Source organism: Nyctereutes procyonoides, unplaced genomic scaffold (genome assembly GCF_905146905.1).
Source record: "Nyctereutes procyonoides isolate TBG_1078 unplaced genomic scaffold, NYPRO_anot_genome, whole genome shotgun sequence".
Taxonomy (NCBI): Eukaryota; Metazoa; Chordata; class Mammalia; order Carnivora; family Canidae; genus Nyctereutes; species Nyctereutes procyonoides.
This window is the reverse complement of record NW_026575140.1, coordinates 58,117,004-58,134,121: the sequence shown is the minus strand read 5'-3', so window position 1 is coordinate 58,134,121 and position 17,118 is coordinate 58,117,004. Positions and strand designations below refer to the sequence as shown.

At 46.1% G+C, this 17,118-nt stretch overlaps 1 protein-coding gene across 2 annotated transcripts in view; it reads right to left on the bottom strand.

Annotated features, from left to right (window-relative positions):
- RABEP1 (rabaptin, RAB GTPase binding effector protein 1) overlaps nt 1-14,203 on the bottom strand; it is a 100,410-nt gene extending 86,207 nt beyond the window's left edge. For both annotated transcript variants that reach the window (XM_055306082.1, XM_055306083.1), the window contains exon 1: nt 13,973-14,203. In XM_055306082.1, coding sequence (XP_055162057.1) covers nt 13,973-14,006 — 34 coding nt within the window. In that variant the 5' untranslated portion in view covers nt 14,007-14,203. The remainder of the gene's footprint in view (nt 1-13,972) is intronic.
- Between the last annotated feature and the right edge of the window lie 2,915 nt (nt 14,204-17,118).

The window sequence follows — 17,118 nt, the reverse complement described above, 5'->3', positions numbered from 1 at the left end:
GCCACACAGGGTAAAGAAGTTAATTTCCCTATATGCAAAAAAATGAATCTGTTAAGGACCATAAATTCTCTCATATTCTGATGGTAAGCCTGTAAACTATTAAACCTTTCTGAAATAGAATTTGGCATTTGCCATTAATTTTTAAACCTGCACCTTTGACTCAGTAACTCCAGTTCAAGGAACTCATACCACAAAAAACATTCACAAGAGTGTGCAAAGACAAGTACAAGGAGGGGATCCCTGGGTGGCTCAGCGGTTTGGCACCGGCCTTCGGCCTGGGGCCTGATCCTGGAGACCCGGGATCGAGTCCCACATCGGGCTCCCTGCATGGAGCCTGCTTCTCCCTCTGCCTGTGTCTTTGCCTCTCTCTCTCTCTCTCTCTCATAAATAAAATCTTTAAAAAAATTTTTTTTGATTAAATAAAAAATAAATAAAAACCAGAAAAAACATATACCAGGCCTGAGTGATGAGCTTATGGACTTTTTCTCTCTTTTTAGAGATTTACAAACTCTCTTACCATAAGCATTTATTATTTTAGATGCAAAAATTCTTAATTAAGAAATGTAATATCACGTAGCATGAAAGAGTAAACAAACACATGAATGGAACAGAGCAGAGCACCCAGAAACAGAGTCACAGAGTCAACTGAAGTGTGACAAGGAAGGAAAGGATGATCTTTTCAACAAACGATGGTGCTGGAACAGCTGGATTGCACATGAAAAAAGAAGAATCTAGCTGCACACCTTACACCCTTCACCAAAATTAACTCAGAATGACTCACAGACCTAAATGTAAAATGCAAAACCATAAAACTCCTAGAGCAAAACACAGGAGAAAATCTAGATAACCTTGGGTATGGCAATGACTTTTTTAGATACAACACCAAAGGCACAACCCATGAAAGAAATAATTGATAAGCTGGACTTCATTAAAAACTTCTGGAGTGGGCAGCCCCGGTGGCTTAGCGGTTTAGCGCTGCCTTCGGCCCAGGACGTGATCCTGGAGACCTGGGATCAAGTCCCACATCAGGCTCCCTGCATGAAGCCTGCTTCTCCTTCTGCCTGTGTCTCTGTCTCTGCCTCTCTCTCTCTCTCTCTCTAATAAATAAATAAAATCTTAAAAAAAAAAAAAAAAAACCTTCTGGAGTGCCTAGGTGGTTTAGTCAGCTCAGGTCTGCCTTCGGCTCAGGTCATGATCCCAGGGTCCTGGGATCAAGCCTCACATCCGCTCCCTGCTCAGCATGGAGTCTGCTTCTCCCTCTCCCTCAGCCCCACCCCACCGCTCATGCTCTGTCTCAAATAAATAAAATCCTTAAAAAAAAAAAAAAAAAAAACGCTCTGTAAGAGACACTGTCAGGAGAATGAGAAGACAAGCCACAGGCTCAGAGAAAATATGTGCAAAAGATCTGTCTGATAAATGACAGTTGCCCAAAATATACAAAGAACCCTTAAAACGCAACAGTGAAGAAAATGAACCACCTGATTAAAATATGGGCCAAATTCTGAACAGATGGCCCACAACGGAAGATATACAGATAGCAAACAAGCATATGAAAAGCTGTTCCACATCATCTGTCATTAGGGAACTGCAAATTAAGACGACAAGGTAACACTGCACACCTACCGGAATGGAGAAAACCCCAGATACAGACAACAAACATCACATGCTGGTGAGGAAATGGAGCAGTAGGAATTCTCATTCCCTGCTGGTAGGAATGCAAAACAGTGTAGCCACTTTAACATACTCTTACCATATGATCCAGCAATCACACTCCTTGGTCTTACCCACCAACACAGAAATCTGCATGATAGCAGCTTTACTCATGATCACCAAACCTTGGAAGCAATCATGATGTCCTTCAGTAGGCAAAGGGAAAACTGGACATCCATGCAATGAAATATAATCAGTGCTGAAAATCCACAAAAAGACATGCAGGAAACTTAAATGCATATTGCTAAGTGAAAAAAGCCAATCTGTGGGATTCCAATTATATGACATTCTGGAAAAGGCAAAACTATGGAAACAGTGAAAGAACCAGTGGTTGCCAAAACTTTACGGAAGGAAGAGTGATGAACAGGTGGGATACAGAGCACTCTTAAGGCAGCGAAACTTCTGTCTGATACTATAATAGTCAATGAATACACGTCATTGTACCTTCGTCCAAACTCACAGATTTTACAACACCAAGAGTGAACCCTAATGCAAGTGATGGACTTGGGTAATGGTGTGATGATGAGGGTGATGATGAGGTACAGTGTGCTGGTTCACCAAATGTAACAAATGTACCTACCACACTGATGTGGAATGTGATGGTGGGGGAGGGGGCATAAGGAAACTGTACTTTCTGTTCAATTTTCCTGTGAATCTGTAACTTCCCTAAAGGGGCACCTGGCTGGCTCAGTCAACAGAGCATGCGACTCTTGATCTCGACTCTTGATCTCGGGTTGTAGGTTCAAGCTCCATGTTGGTGTAAAGATTACTTGAAAATGAAATATTTTTAAAAAATCAAAAGATAAAACTTCTCTAAAAGTTCTCTTAAAAAGTCTGTTTCTTTAACTGTAACTGTATCCCCAGTGCCTAGTATACAGTAAATATTCAAATAAAACACTGCACAGGGCAAGTCATGTAGCTTCTCAATAAATCACAGTTGTGATTTTATATGAACTAATATGATACAGTGAATAAAAACATAAACTGAAGGAATGTTAGCATGCATTTAAAAGAGAGTTGAGGGCAGCCCTGGTGGCGCAGGGTTTAGCGCTGCCTGCAGCCTAGGACGTGATCCTGGAGACCCGGGATCGAGTCCCACGTCAGGCTCCCTGCATGGAGCCTGCTTCTCCCTCTGCCTGTGTCTCTGCCTCTCTCTCTCTCTCTCTCTCTCTCTCTCTCTCTCTCGGTCTCTGTCTCTATGAATAAATAAATAATCTTAAAAAAATAAAAAATAAAATAAAAGAGAAGGTCACAATCAAAAAGAACGTTTCTGATGTACTAACCCAAAGTCACATAGACTCTATGTCTGGAGTATCTTCGCCAACTTTAGGTGTGCATTTTAAGAAAAGCACTGACAAACTACATGCCATTACAACATGTGGTTTAACCTAGCAGAGGAAGCCATAAGAAGAGTGAGGGTAAGAGACGTTATATGAGGAACCACCAAGATGGAAGCAGCTCTCTAAATATCTCAAGGCCTTCTGTGTGGAAGAGAAAATAGCCTAATTCTGACTTGCCTGAAAGGCCAAAACCAAGGTACATAGGCTGTAGGGAACTTATTTGGACCCAATAAAATTAAAATTTTCCTAATATAGTTACCAGAGAAAATGGAAGTGTTCTAGAAAGACTAAATTTCCACCTGTTAGGAATAAATGCATAACAAATTTTTGCAGTACAGATGGCTGTATATTGTTAATGTCCCTCCCATTGTCTATAGAAGCTCACAAGGTTCACAATAAAATGAAAGTAATTTTAAACCCTGTTCTGGAGTAGGTAAGAAAGTCAGGGACATAAGATCTAGATGGGATGAAAGGCCACAGCAATCAGTTATTTATAGACAATAAATGTAGCAGGAAATTAGAAAAAGTAGATGTCAATTGGGGATTAAGTGGTAAATAATCGTATCTGTCGTATCTGATTTGGTAAAAACCGTATCTGATTTTTAATAATAGCCTTAACCAAAGGAATGTTACCCCACATCAGGGTTTGCTTCCCGCATCCCATCAGATTTTCCACAATAAGGACCCAATCATATCCTGTACTTATTACTCAACCTAAGTTTCATTACAGAATAAAGCACCAGTGCCCAAGGTCTCCACAGCGTATAATGAATCAACTTCTCTCCTGTGCATCTAGAATGATACTGGCTATACTGCCTTTAGGGCAACTGGGAAAATCACCAAACTATTTTGTGTTCTGTGGTTAACACGAGGAACCCAAGTGACTCCAAATGAGATAATCTACTTGGCTGCAACAAGGTCTCAAAACTACACCCTCCTCGAGGGCAGGTCCCTTTTTATCTTGTTCACAAGTGACAGCCGGATCATGTGTGCTGAATAAATGAGGAAAAGAATGGAGGCTACATGTACATTTAGTCCATTTCTCCTCTAGCTCAGAGTCTTCTCTACTGTTCTTTTCCCTTCTGTTTTGTAGGATGAGAGCCATCTCACTTCATGACACTCCAGTTCCCAATCCATCTAATCTGCTCTCAATTCCTCAGAGACTTAGTCCTACTTATTTTCTCCTGATATCCTCAGGCTCCCCCTGTCTACTTGCAGTTCCAACAGCACTTACAATTAATCTCCATTTTTTTAAAAGGTTTCTTTATTTATCTGAGAAAGAGAGAGCACACACATGACCAGGGGGAGGGGTAGAGGAAGAGGGAGAAGCAGACTCCTCGCAGACCAGGACTTGATCCCAGGACCCTGAGATCATGACTTGACCCAAAGACAGATGCCTAACCAACGAAGGCCCCCAAGCACCCCCTTAATTTCTATTTTTAAAACATACACATTATATCACACCTCTATGACCCTTTTCAAGTGACTACCCTGACTGTATGTGTTATCACCACAATCTTATCTGTTAGTCTATCCATGCTGCCTCTACTACTTCTTTGCTGAAACTCTTCCCTCAGAGGTCCTGAGGGTCAGTCAGTGCTGATTTTGATGACCACTCAGGTTTTCACCTGACTTCTCTACAGCGTTTACTACTGGTGACCACTGCCATCCAATACTGACTCTTAATGATACTAATCTTCCCCTAACTCTCCTTTTATACAATTCCTTATTGGCTTCGTCATCCCCATCAGACCCGCCAGTTTCATCTGTGCCCCTGCGCACAGCCTGTCCCCAACACAGGACCTATCCTGCAACAAGCACAAGCAAATGAGCAGTGCTTACTCTGAGAGACTTCCAAGCATCTGACTACCAAAAATTCATGCACACCCTGCTCTCTTCCTGAACCTCCAGGCTACCATCCTGCTACCTACTGGGTACTTCCACCCGGCTGTCCCACTAGCTCTCCACGTCAACATACTAAAAACCAAATCCGGGGTTGCCTGGGGAGCTCAGTGACTGAGCTTCTGCCTTCAGCTCAGGGCATGATCTTGGGGTCCTGGGATCGAGTCCTACATTGGGCTCCCCACAGGGAGCTGCTTCTCCCTCTGCCTGTGTCTCTGCCTCTGTCTCTCTCATGAATAAAATCTTAAAAAAAAAATCTGTACTTTCTCCTTTTAAACCCACCCTCCCGCTGGTCACCCAGATTGGTAATCAGCAGCTACATTCTCAGAATCCTCCTTCATTTCTCTCCTGCCTGCACCCCAGACCAAGTGTTCAGCAAGCGCTGTTTACCCACCACAGTATTTCTAGCATCTATTGATTATTTCCTTTTCTCCCCTCTCAACGATATAAGATATAACCCCCTCATCTCTCTTGGACCACAGTAACTGCCTAACCAATCTCCTTAACCAACTCCCTGCCAATCTACCCTCTGTATAATTTCCAGAGCAAGCTTCCTACAGCACAGGTTGGGTCACGCTATGACTCTATCAAAACACACAGGCCTACCCCACATCACCTAGAAAAACCCAAACTCCTCAGGTGGAAGCAAAGCTTCCCACCATTCAGGCTCAATCTCCTTTCTCAAGTCTGTCTCTAAACAAGACTCAGGCTCCCACAACACCAGATTATTCACTCACCTCACCCTCACACGCTCCAACTGTACCCTGCAAGGACTCTCCCTCTCCTCTAACATCTTTCTCTAAGATGCCATTTGCATCTGTCAGAAATTCTACACAATTCTCAAGGCTCTATTCAAATGCCACTTTCTCCCATAACTTGGGGCGCAGTGAGGGTCCAATGGAGGGAAAGAACTATATTAACTAAACTTTCTGAATGATTTAAGATGCTCCCTACTATGTGTTGTCAAAATACTGTAAATAATAAAAAGTTACCACGTTATTCTAACAGCACATGGTCCTCTGACTTTGTTTCAACAAATACCTATAGCTCATATGTACCCTATGACAAACATGGTGCTGGGGACATTACTGCCAGCCAGACAAAATGCCCTTTCCTCATGAAGTCTATCTGTATTCACCACTAAGCTTTAAATTCCATAACGAAAGGAGTATTTGTATTTTGTTGTAATATCCACAACACCATGCCCACCATGCATTAGGCATAAGCAGTAAAGATTTAAAAATTAAAGTATTAAAGAATAAAGAATGATATTCAACAAGTTTTGTGCATTTAGACTATAATCGAGTTACATCAATTCTATGATTCTGTTCAGGCAACATCATAATGAGGCATCTAGACAAAGTTCATTCCACATAAACAGAAGCAGTAACCAGAAGAGAAATGACAGCCCCACTCTCCTCCTAAATTCTAGTATTGTCTTTGCTACAATACAAGTCACTTCCAGTTCTTTAGTCCTTAATTTCCGATCTGTAAAATCAAGGGAGATAACTACTCTTTAGGACTCCTTTCAGTAACATGTCTCTATACTACTACTCTTTATAGGTAAAACACACCTAGAGATCATCGGGTACCAAGAGACATCATTAACAACTGACATCTGGCTCAGTGATCATCAAATGAATGTTAAGTATTACAAGTGCACCAAAAAGAATAAAATACCTAGGAATAAATATAATGAAAGAGATGAAAGACCACTATAAACTATAAAACTATAAAACACTGATGAAAGTAATGAAGATGACACAAATGGAAAGATATTCCATGCTCATGGATTAGAAGAGTTAATAGTTAAAATGTCTATCCTACCCAATACAATCTACAAACTGAATGCTATCCTTATCAAAATGCCAAGAGATTTTTCACAGAACTAGAATACTACTAAAATTTGTATGGAATCACAAAAGACCCCGAATAGCCAAAGCAATCTTGAGAAAGAACAAAGCTGGAGATATCACAATTCCAAATTTCACGCTATACTGGAAAGTTGTAGTCATCAAAACATGGTACTGCCTCAAAAGCAGACACAACAGAACAGAATGGAGAGCCCAAAAATAAACCCACAATTAATCTATGATAAAGGAGGCAAAACTATCAAATGGGAAAAAGACAGTCTATAAAATGATAATAAATGATGTTGGAAAAACTGGATAGCTACATGAAGAATGAAACTGGACCACTTTCTCACACCATACAAACAAACTCAAAATGGATTCAAGATCTCAAGAGAGGCTTGAAACAATGAAAATCCTAAGAGAATACACGCAGTTAAGGCTCTGACAGCAGCCACAGCAACATTTTTCTAGATGTCTCCTAAGGCAAGGGAAGCAAAAGCAAAAACTACCGGGACTACGTCAAAATAAAAAGCTTTTGCAAAACAAAGGAAACATCAACAAAACAAAAAGGCAACTCAGTGAAAGGGAGGAGCCTTGCAAATGACAGATCCAATAAGAGATTACTATCTAAAAAAAGATAAAGAACTTCTACAACTCAACACCAAAAGAACAATTCAATTTAAAAATGGGCAGAGGGGATCCCTGGGTGGCGCAGCGGTTTGGCGCCTGCCTTTGGCCCAGGGCGCGATCCTGGAGACCCGGGATCCAGTCCCACGTCGGGCTCCCGGTGCATGGAGCCTGCTTCTCCCTCTGCCTGTGTCTCTGCCTCTCTCTCTCTCTCTCTCTCTCTCTCTGTAACTATCATAAATAAAAAAATAAATAAATAAGTTAAAAAAAATAAAAAATAAAATAAAAAATAAAATGGGCAGAAGAGCTGAACAGTCATTTCTCCAAAGATGACATCCAGATGGCCAACAGACACTTGAAACGATGCTCAACATCACTCATCATCAGGGAAATGCAAATCAGAACCACAAAATTTTTTTCCGGCTCACACAGAGAAGATGCCTTGGATTTCCTCTGGGTGGGTCCAGGGCAGAGAACTAAAACCAGCCGGTAGACGTATGTCGAGGCAAGCTTCCGCTTAATTAAAGCACACACAAAACACTGTAACTGGCCAAAAACAGGAGGTAGTGAGTTCCCTCGCTCTCCAGAGGCATCCAAACAGAAATCAGTCTAAACTGAATCTCAGAAGAGATTCAGGCTATCTAAAGAGAAAAATGAACAAAGATACCCTCCTTCATGGCTCTTCCTGTTCTCTGACTGGCAGTAGCAGCTTCCTCTGTGATCCGCCAGAGGGAAGCGACACTGGATCACCTCCACAGTTCCCGGTCAGTGTGCCCAGGGCCCATTCCGTCACTGGGCCCATTCCTTCACTGGATGCAGATTACTGAAAGGAGAACCTCATCTCTCTCATTCTACATCCTGCCCGCCTCCCCGCCCCCCCACGCCCTCCCCCCCCACCTCGCCCTGCCACAACTGTATCACACAAAAATGTTTACTAAATACTCCTCTGAAGACTAAACTCAATGTAGTGATTATACAAGAAAAACACATCCAATTTCACCGCATAGTCACAAGATTTCAGAAACCAGAGCCCTTCAGATTCAAAGGCAGTTCTATGCCCAGAGACCCAGGTGAGGCATACAAATTCAAGAATATCACACGATCCTGGGCAACTCTGGAGTAGTAAGACTCCAGTAGTAAGACTGCAGGGCAAACTCAGGGCTTTTTTGTTTTGGATCAACTGTCTCTGCAAAGTTTAGGAGTAGGGAGATTTATCAAGTTATTATAAAGGAACCAAATATATGAATTACTGAATAATGGTGTTAAAACAATTGGCTATCCATTTGGAAGAAAAATAAAATCAGATCCCTATGTCATGTCAAAAATAAATTCCAGATGCAGGTGGCTTCTCCCACCAAGCCAGAAAGTGGCCTCCCCAGGGCCCACAGAGTCTGGATCTTAGTACTGGGAGTGGCCTCTTAAAGATTTAGTTCTTCCCTCGGCACTCTGCCTCAGCCCTAGAGGCAGTGGCTGCCCCCTATACCTGCTATTCCTGTATTCTTTAGCATTTTCATTTTTTCTGAGGTAATCTCCTGATCAGTTAATAATGGTTTATACTGAACATTCTTTGTTAAGATTAGAAAATAAATTCTACATGGTTTAATGTACTAAATATAAAAAACAAAACCATGAAAGTGTTGAAAATGAAGGTGTTAGGTTTTTCTTAAATAAACATGGGAGCTGGGGAGGTCTTCCTAAGCAAGAGTGGTAACCATAAATTTTTAAAAATGGCCAGATCTTAATAAAAATTAAAGCTCTCTGCACAACAAAAGAAAACCCAAGTATATATAATCATTATCTGGGAAGGACAAACTTAAAAGCCATGGTGTCACCTACTTACTTAAACCCCTTCAGTGGCTTCACCTTCAGCTCAGAGGCCGAAAGCCCACTCAGGCCAGCCCACACTGGCCTTTCTCCAGTTCTCTCACCACCCTGCTTCTTCCAAAACAGGGACTCCTTCAGATCTCAGCTCCAGCACCACTGCCTCAGAAACCTTTCCTGGACTCCCCAAATGGGTCAAATTCTTCAATTATATGCACTCATAGCACTGCATACCTCTCAGCTGCTCAAGCCAAAAACTTCTGAGTGATCCTTCTTCACTCCTCCCTCTCCTTCCATATCTAATCCAAATCCTATTGGCCATACCTTCAAAATATAACCTCCATCAATACACCTAGTCCAAGCCTCACCATCTTCTTCCTAGATTAATTTATGCTATTGTCAATCTAACAGCGTGATTTTTTTAAAACATAGGTCATGGGGATGCCTGGGTGGCTCAGTCAGTTAGGCGGCTGCCTTGGGCTCCGGTCATCTCAAGGTCCTGGGTCAGAGTCAGGCTCCCTCCTGACTAGGGAATCTGCTTCGGCCTCTCCCTCTAATAAATAAATAAAATATTAAAAAAAAAAAACTTTTTCTAATCCAGTAAAACATAAGTCATATCACATCACTCTTCTCAAAACTTTTTCAGTGGTTCTCACTGTGAAAGCCAATCGGCTGTACATTTGCCCCTACACCATGACCTGTTTTGTTGTTGTTGTTGTTTTTAAGATTGATTTATTTATTCTTGAGAGACACAGAGAGAGACACAGGCAGAGACACAGGCAGAGGAAGAAGCAGGCTCCATGTAGGGAGCTCGACGTGGGGCTCGACGTGGGGCTCGACGTGGGGCTCGACCCCGGGTCTCCATGATCACGCCCTGGGCTGAAGGCAGCACTAAACTGCTGAGCCACCAGGGCTGCCCCAAGCCATGACCTCTCACCTCTTATCCTATTGCTCTTCTCTCCCTCCCCTATCCCCCCCGCCCCCCCCCCCACGACTTCATTCTGGCCATACTGACCGCCATGCCCTTCCCCAAACATGCCAGACACACCTTTCTTTAAAGCATTTGCAAAAACTGACCCAACCCCTGTCTGGAATACTCCTCCTTCAGAGAGCCTCATAGCTGAAACCTCTACCTCCTTCATGTCATCTTCTCAAGAAGGCTCTGACCACCCTGTTTATAACCAGCCCATCCCCCTTCCTTTTACCCTGCTATATTTTTTTCCCCACAGCATCTGTCACCTGACAATCTATACTACTTGCTTATATTTGTTGCTTAGTATCTGTTTCTCCCACACAAGAGGACTATTCATCATCTGTGTTGCCCACTGATGTATCCCAAATACCTACAGCTATGCCAGACAAGTAGTTCATCATGGATTTCCTAGAGCCTAGCATAGGGCTTGGCAAAGACTAGGTACACAAACATTTGCTAGCTGAAGAATATCATTTTATCATTTCAATCTATCAGAAGATACAAATTTAAAACAGCTGACACTATTCAGGCTGGTAAGAGCGCAAAGGAAACCCACCCTCTCACATACTGTTGGCAGGTATGTAAATCGATACCTTTTCTGAGAGTAAGCTAACAATCACTATTAAAATTTAAACCACTCAGAGCTCATGTCCTTTTAGAGTCAGTAGTCTTAAAAAAGTAACAGCAAAACTGAAAAATAGATACAAGGATATCTAGTGCAGCACTGCTTAGACAATAATGAAAAACTTGTCCAATAATGAAAACAGCTGTCCACCACCCGGGAAACAGGCAAATAAATCATGCGCAGTACATGCATGTGAGGCAATGAAGTAGATCTCTAACACTGACCTGGAAAGTCATCTGTAATCTCTGACATACCAGAGTGCCCTGACAGGAGGTGGGCTGGATGTGAACCTGGGCTCCCCCCCCCCCACCTCCTCTAGACGGAACTCGACAGACACGTCTACCTTGTTTGCACTTCAGTTTCCTCATCAGTGAAACGGTAGCACCCACCCGAGGATCCCGAGCCAAGGCGTGCAGCACTGACAGCACATGACATGGCCACAGGACCACTCACAGGCGCAGTAATTACAGCCAAAGTGTACTAAATGGAATAGACAAGTCATAGACCTATCTAGACCTATCTGCAGAAACCATAGTCAGCACATCTATGTAACTACAAGAAAAAAGTCGGGATCCCTGGGTGGCGCAGCGGTTTGGCGCCTGCCTTTGGCCCAGGGCGTGATCCTGAAGACCCAGGATCGAATCCCACGTCGGGCTCCCGGTGCATGGAGCCTGCTTCTCCCTCTGCCTATGTCTCTGTGCCTCTCTCTCTCTCTCTCTCTATCATGAATAAATAAAAAAAATTAAAAAAAAATAAAAAAGTCAAGGACAGAAAAGGTACTAGTGGTGAACTCCAAGAGAAGAGGGAAGATATATTTCTTACTACATGCATTTTTAACGGAGGAACTTTACAAGGCAGTGTTTTAAATAAAAAATAAAATCACAGCAAATGTTTCTACGATACAGTTTCACTAGGATTTTAAAATATTAAAATTTTAAAATCGTTCTATAGGGATCCCTGGGTGGCACAGCGGTTTAGCGCCTGTCTCTGGCCCAGGGCGCAATCCTGGAGACCCGGGATCGAATCCCACGTCGGGCTCCCGGTGCATGGAGCCTGCTTCTCCCTCTGCCTGTGTCTCTGCCTCTCTCTCTCTGTGTGACTATCATAAAAAAATAAAATAATAAAATCGTTCTATATACTCTTTGAATTCTCAAGGTGAAATGGAATAATTAGATGAAATTTCTACGGCTATTAAAATTACCCTGATTCTAAATGAATAAGATGCACTAGCAAAACAAAACAAAACAAAAAAAGTCCAACACTAAAATAAATTCACAAAAGCAGAAATTAAAAAGAACAAAAAGAAAATTACATTTCATTCTATCAATTTACACACAAATCAATTCTTAATCTACCATATTTCCACAGAAAACAAAGCTATGTCAAGAAAGGAAAACAATTATCAACACAAACGACAAGCTGCTTCTAAAATGAGAAAAGCAGGATGCAGGATTAAAGTGAAAAACTGTCAGTACGACTCAAAAGAGTTCTGCACGGATGTTTAAGGCTCTGCGGATAAGGACATGGGAGCTGCCTGAGGCTAAGGTGTTAAGAAACGGCCTATATTAAGTTCGGCCAGTGCGCAGAATTAAATTCCCCGCAGCAAACTTCCAAGAAGGCGCTGACACAAAGCAGTCGGATTTACCGCACTCTCCTCGTGTACACGGTAGCTGCGGCTGCTCGTTTACTACGATAATTGAAAATAAATACTGCAAGCTAGGCAAACTGAATCCCACCATCCCAGAGTCACAGGATTTGGAAAACAGGGAACAAACCTGTACTAAGAATAGCAAAAGAACACAAGATTTCCTAAAGTTCATTTTTCCCATCCTCTTTCAAGTGCTTAGTCATTTCTGGCTATCTCCAAGGAGGACTATTTCGCATCTCACAGGGGGAGAGAGCTCTCGTTCCAGGCTGCCGGGTCACCTGAGCCGCCCCAGACGTGTGTCCACGCAGCCAGCTGAGCACACCTCCCACTCAGGCTCGGGGCCGGCAGCCCTTGGGGCTCTCGGAGCTCTGCCTCTGTCAGCAGCAACAAAGAGGGGTTTGTGCCAAGGCAGTGTTGTTCCCCGACACCCAGTGCGAAAGGTGCGGACGGCACGCAGCCGGACTCCCGGAGCCCACCCGGACGCACACGTCCAGGGACGGCTACTCCCCCATCTGTCCGCGGCCAACCCGGGAAACCGAAAACTGGTCGCCCGCTGGCTCTGGAGCCTGCTTCCAGGAGAGCCGCTAGCCCTAGAATCTGATAACATTGTTTCAGGCTCCCAGAAGGCCAGGACACAGGCGACGTTTCTCATGAAAGGCAATTTTAAGGCCCAAACATAGGAAGCACCTACTGTGTGCCCAACTCAGGCCTAGAGTGGCTGGGGGCACCTGCAAGAACTTTGTCACCCAGACACCCTGCAGGCAGCCGATGCACCAGCACACTGTGCCCTCCCTCCGCCCCCCAATACCAAGTCCAGCCGGTAAAACCTGGAACCAGGTGGTCCATCTCTGGAGTGTGCAGCTCAGTCCGCATCCCAGAAGGTCACCAAGGACTCCGACACTCCACTTGGAGGACTTGGGATGCGGCTGTCCTTCCTTCCACCCAGGCAAGTGCGACACAAGACACGTTTCCTCGACTTCCACATCACACAGCATTGTCCTTATTCCCCCGGGGCCCCCGCCCCCCCCCGCCACGGCGACAGGCCGCGCCTGACCACACGCAGGGGACCGTGTTCACCCACAAAGTACAAAGGCTTGCAGGAGCCTGTCTCTGCGAGCGTGCGGGAGGGGCTGCCCACCGCCCGTGCGGGGGGGGGGAGGTCCGCGGCCTCCAGGCCCCCCCACCCGCGCCGCCCCCGCCCGGGCCGCACGCGAGCACGACCCGGTCCTGCTGCCCCGCGGGGTGCCCCGCGCTCGCGGCGGGCAGGGCCCGGGCAGGGCCCCCGAGGCCCGCAGCCTCCCCGCCGCACGGCCCACGTGCCCGGCCCTCCCTCCCTCCCCGCCGCCTCCCCGACCGCCCAGCCGCGCCCCACGGAGGCCCCCCGTCCTCGCCCCCGCCGCCCGCCGCCCGCCGCCCGTGCCCCCCGCCCGGGGCAGGCCGCGCCCGCCGCGCCGGCCTTGGTGGGCGCCTCACCGTCGGGCTGAGGAGCCGGGCCCGGCTGCGCCATGGCCGGGCGGCGGCCTCGCGGAGCGGAGCGGGGCGGGCGGCCGGCGTCCCGGGCTCCCGCGGGCTCAGCTGGCGGAGGAGGCGTCGACCGAGCCGCCGCGGCCGCCGCCCAGGGAAGAACCGCTATGGCTGGAGCCGCCGGCGCCGCCACAGCCGCGGGCAGAGACGGACCCGAGCGCCGACCTCCGCCTCCTCATCCTGACAGCGGGAAATAAGCAGTGCGCAGGCGCGGGGCGACGGGCGGCACGTGACGGCGCCCGAGGGGGGCGGGGCCTCGCGCGGCCGAGCGAGCGGCGCTGGGGGGGGCGGAGGGGGCAGTGGAGGGCCGGCTGCGGGGGCGCGGGGGTGCGGGGGCTGCCGGGGCCCCGGGGGGCCGCTCCGAGTCCTCTGCCCCAGTACCCACGAAAGGAAGAACCCGGTAAAACCCGAGGGCGGGGCGGGCGAGGAGGCCGGGGGTGAAGGGGGCGCAGGTGCAGCCGCCACCCCCTCTGGCCGTGTGACCTTGCGCCAGTCACTTTACCGCCTGGAACCTCACACAGGTTCCTCCGCATGGAGGCTGAGAAAGTACAAGCGGAGCCGCTTCTGGCGGTCTGGACACGGAGCACCTGTATGCCCTGTGTGACTTCCAGGTGCCAGGGGCTGCGATAGATGCTGGGGATACAGCCCAACACGGTCCCCGCGGCACTCCTCGTGGGAGGTGTGGAGGGATGACAGGTGCACAGTGCTGCCCCTCTACCTGGGCGAGAGAGCCTGCCCTAGGCACCTACTTTCTATAGCGGCTCCTGTCTAGCCCCATCTGGCCACAGAGTGCAGGGAACACGCCCACCTGGAACCTGTGCCCCTCCTTCAAGACCAAGCTCTGGGAAACTGTGACCCCAGAATCTCACACACACAGATTCATGCACGTGCACACACCATGGCTGGAGGCCCTGCCTCTTCCCCAGATCATCCTCTGCAGGGCACCATCGGGCCATCCCTTAAAAGTGGCTAAGACGCAACTGTGTTTGTGGGAGGTGTCACATCACTTGGACCTTTGAGTTGCCGTGTGCACAGAAACCAGCCATTAGGCCACCGGCCAACAGTCCAGCCTGGCCAGGGCTCCCCTTACCTCCCCTTACCACTCAGTCAAGTGCATACATCTCAGGAGTTCAGGAATTCTGAATCTGAGCCTGGTCTTCTGCATCATCAAAGATGTGCATTGGTCAAGGTAGAATGGAACATATAAAGGTTAACTGTTAGATGAAATGATTTATAATCTTCAATAATTTAGGTAGATGTGTGGCATCTATTTGTACTTTTGCCCTAAATCCTGCTAACGTTAGGGCTTGACTGTTTTAGGCAGTTAATATCCTCAGATGTCTGGTGTACCTTTGAGAAAGCAAGCAGGGTCATTTTTCCTACTTGCCCCCTCCCACAGATGTCTCTTGTCCAGGATAGGGCAGCCAGTGCATCTTCTATCTTGTGATGACTAACATGAGGCAGGAGCCATAAAGATAGCAGATACTGATGCCCTCTATAGAAGGGACTCTTCCAATGAGTAAGAAGCATGTTTATTGCTATTGATAATTTGGGGCTTGAAGCAGGTCCTCAAGATCAAGGTCGCTCAGAAATGGTCAGACTGCTGGCTTGCACATCCGGCCCCCATGCTAGACACGTGTTTTAAAAAAGCAATTTCGGGATCCCTGGGTGGCGCAGCGGTTTAGCGCCTGCCTTTGGCCCAGGGCGCGATCCTGGAGACCCGGGATCGAATCCCACATCAGGCTCCCGGTGCATGGAGCCTGCTTCTCCCTCTGCCTGTGTCTCTGCCTCTCTCTCTCTCTCTCTCTCTCTCTATATATATATATATATATATATATCATAAATATATAAAATTAAAAAAAATTAGAAAAGCAATTTCTAAATCAAATAAGGAGCATGCAAGCATTGTGTACATTTTCCTAGTTTTATGTAAATCCTAAGGCTCAGCAATTCTACCCCAAAGTATATATTCTAGAGAAAACTAGTGTGCACTCAAAGCCTTTATGAGATGTAAAAGCCAGGATTCCTTCATTCTGAAAGAAATTGAAAGACAAGGGGCGCCTGGGAGGCTCAGTGGCTGACCTTTGGTTCAGGGCATGACCCCGGGGTCCTGGGATCAAGTCCCGCATTGGGCTCCCTACAAGGAGCCTGCTTCTCCCTCTGCCTGTGTCTCCGCCTCTCTCTCTCTGTGTCTCTCAGGAATAAATAAAATCTTTTTTAAAAAACTGAGAGACAAGATTCAAATGCATAAAGTAACCACTTATCAATTATATTGCACATGTCTCCCAGAGACACATACAAGAATATCTGAGATGGCACAGTTTATACAATAAACAAATAACCCGAATGTTCACCAACAGTAGAATAAATCAACTGTAATGTATTCATTCATACAATGGAATACTCTATAGAAATAATATGAAAAACTACTCCTGCATATTCAACGTAGATGGATCTCACAAACATAGTTTCGGGGAAAAGAAGCTAATTGTAAAGTAATACATATGGCATGATTCCATTTATAGCAAGTTCCCAAACAGGCAAAACTAAACCTGATGGACAGGAATCTAAAGACGGGAAGAGAATGAGTATCAGAGAGGTCATAACAAAAAAAAAAAAAAAAGAGAGGTCATAACAGTAATCCCTGAACCAGGGAGGGAGGGTCATAAAATTAAGAAGAGCATTTTGAGGGGTCATTTAAACTGATTATAAATATGGGACGTGGATATAGTTTAGGTAAGAAAGAGTGCAGGATATTTGCTTAAAATGCAAGCTTGACATGAACAAATGTGATGCCACTGCCAGAAAGCACTTGTTTTTGTGCAGCATTAATAGTCACAGGGTATAGATTATAGGAGGTGATGCCTGTGTCGCACTTTGCTCTGCTCGGGTCACATTGGCAGTGTTGGCTGTGTTTGCTCTGAGCACCATTATTTGCAGGGGGATAGTGACCAGCTGGAGTGGGTGGAGCTCTGGGGAATGAAGAATCTGCAAAGTATTCTGTGCAAAGTACACAAAGATATTGAGGAAAGGTACTCTGGCAGGGGGGGTGGGTGCACAGCAGGCAAAGATGACCTGAGACCTGACTTTGTCCT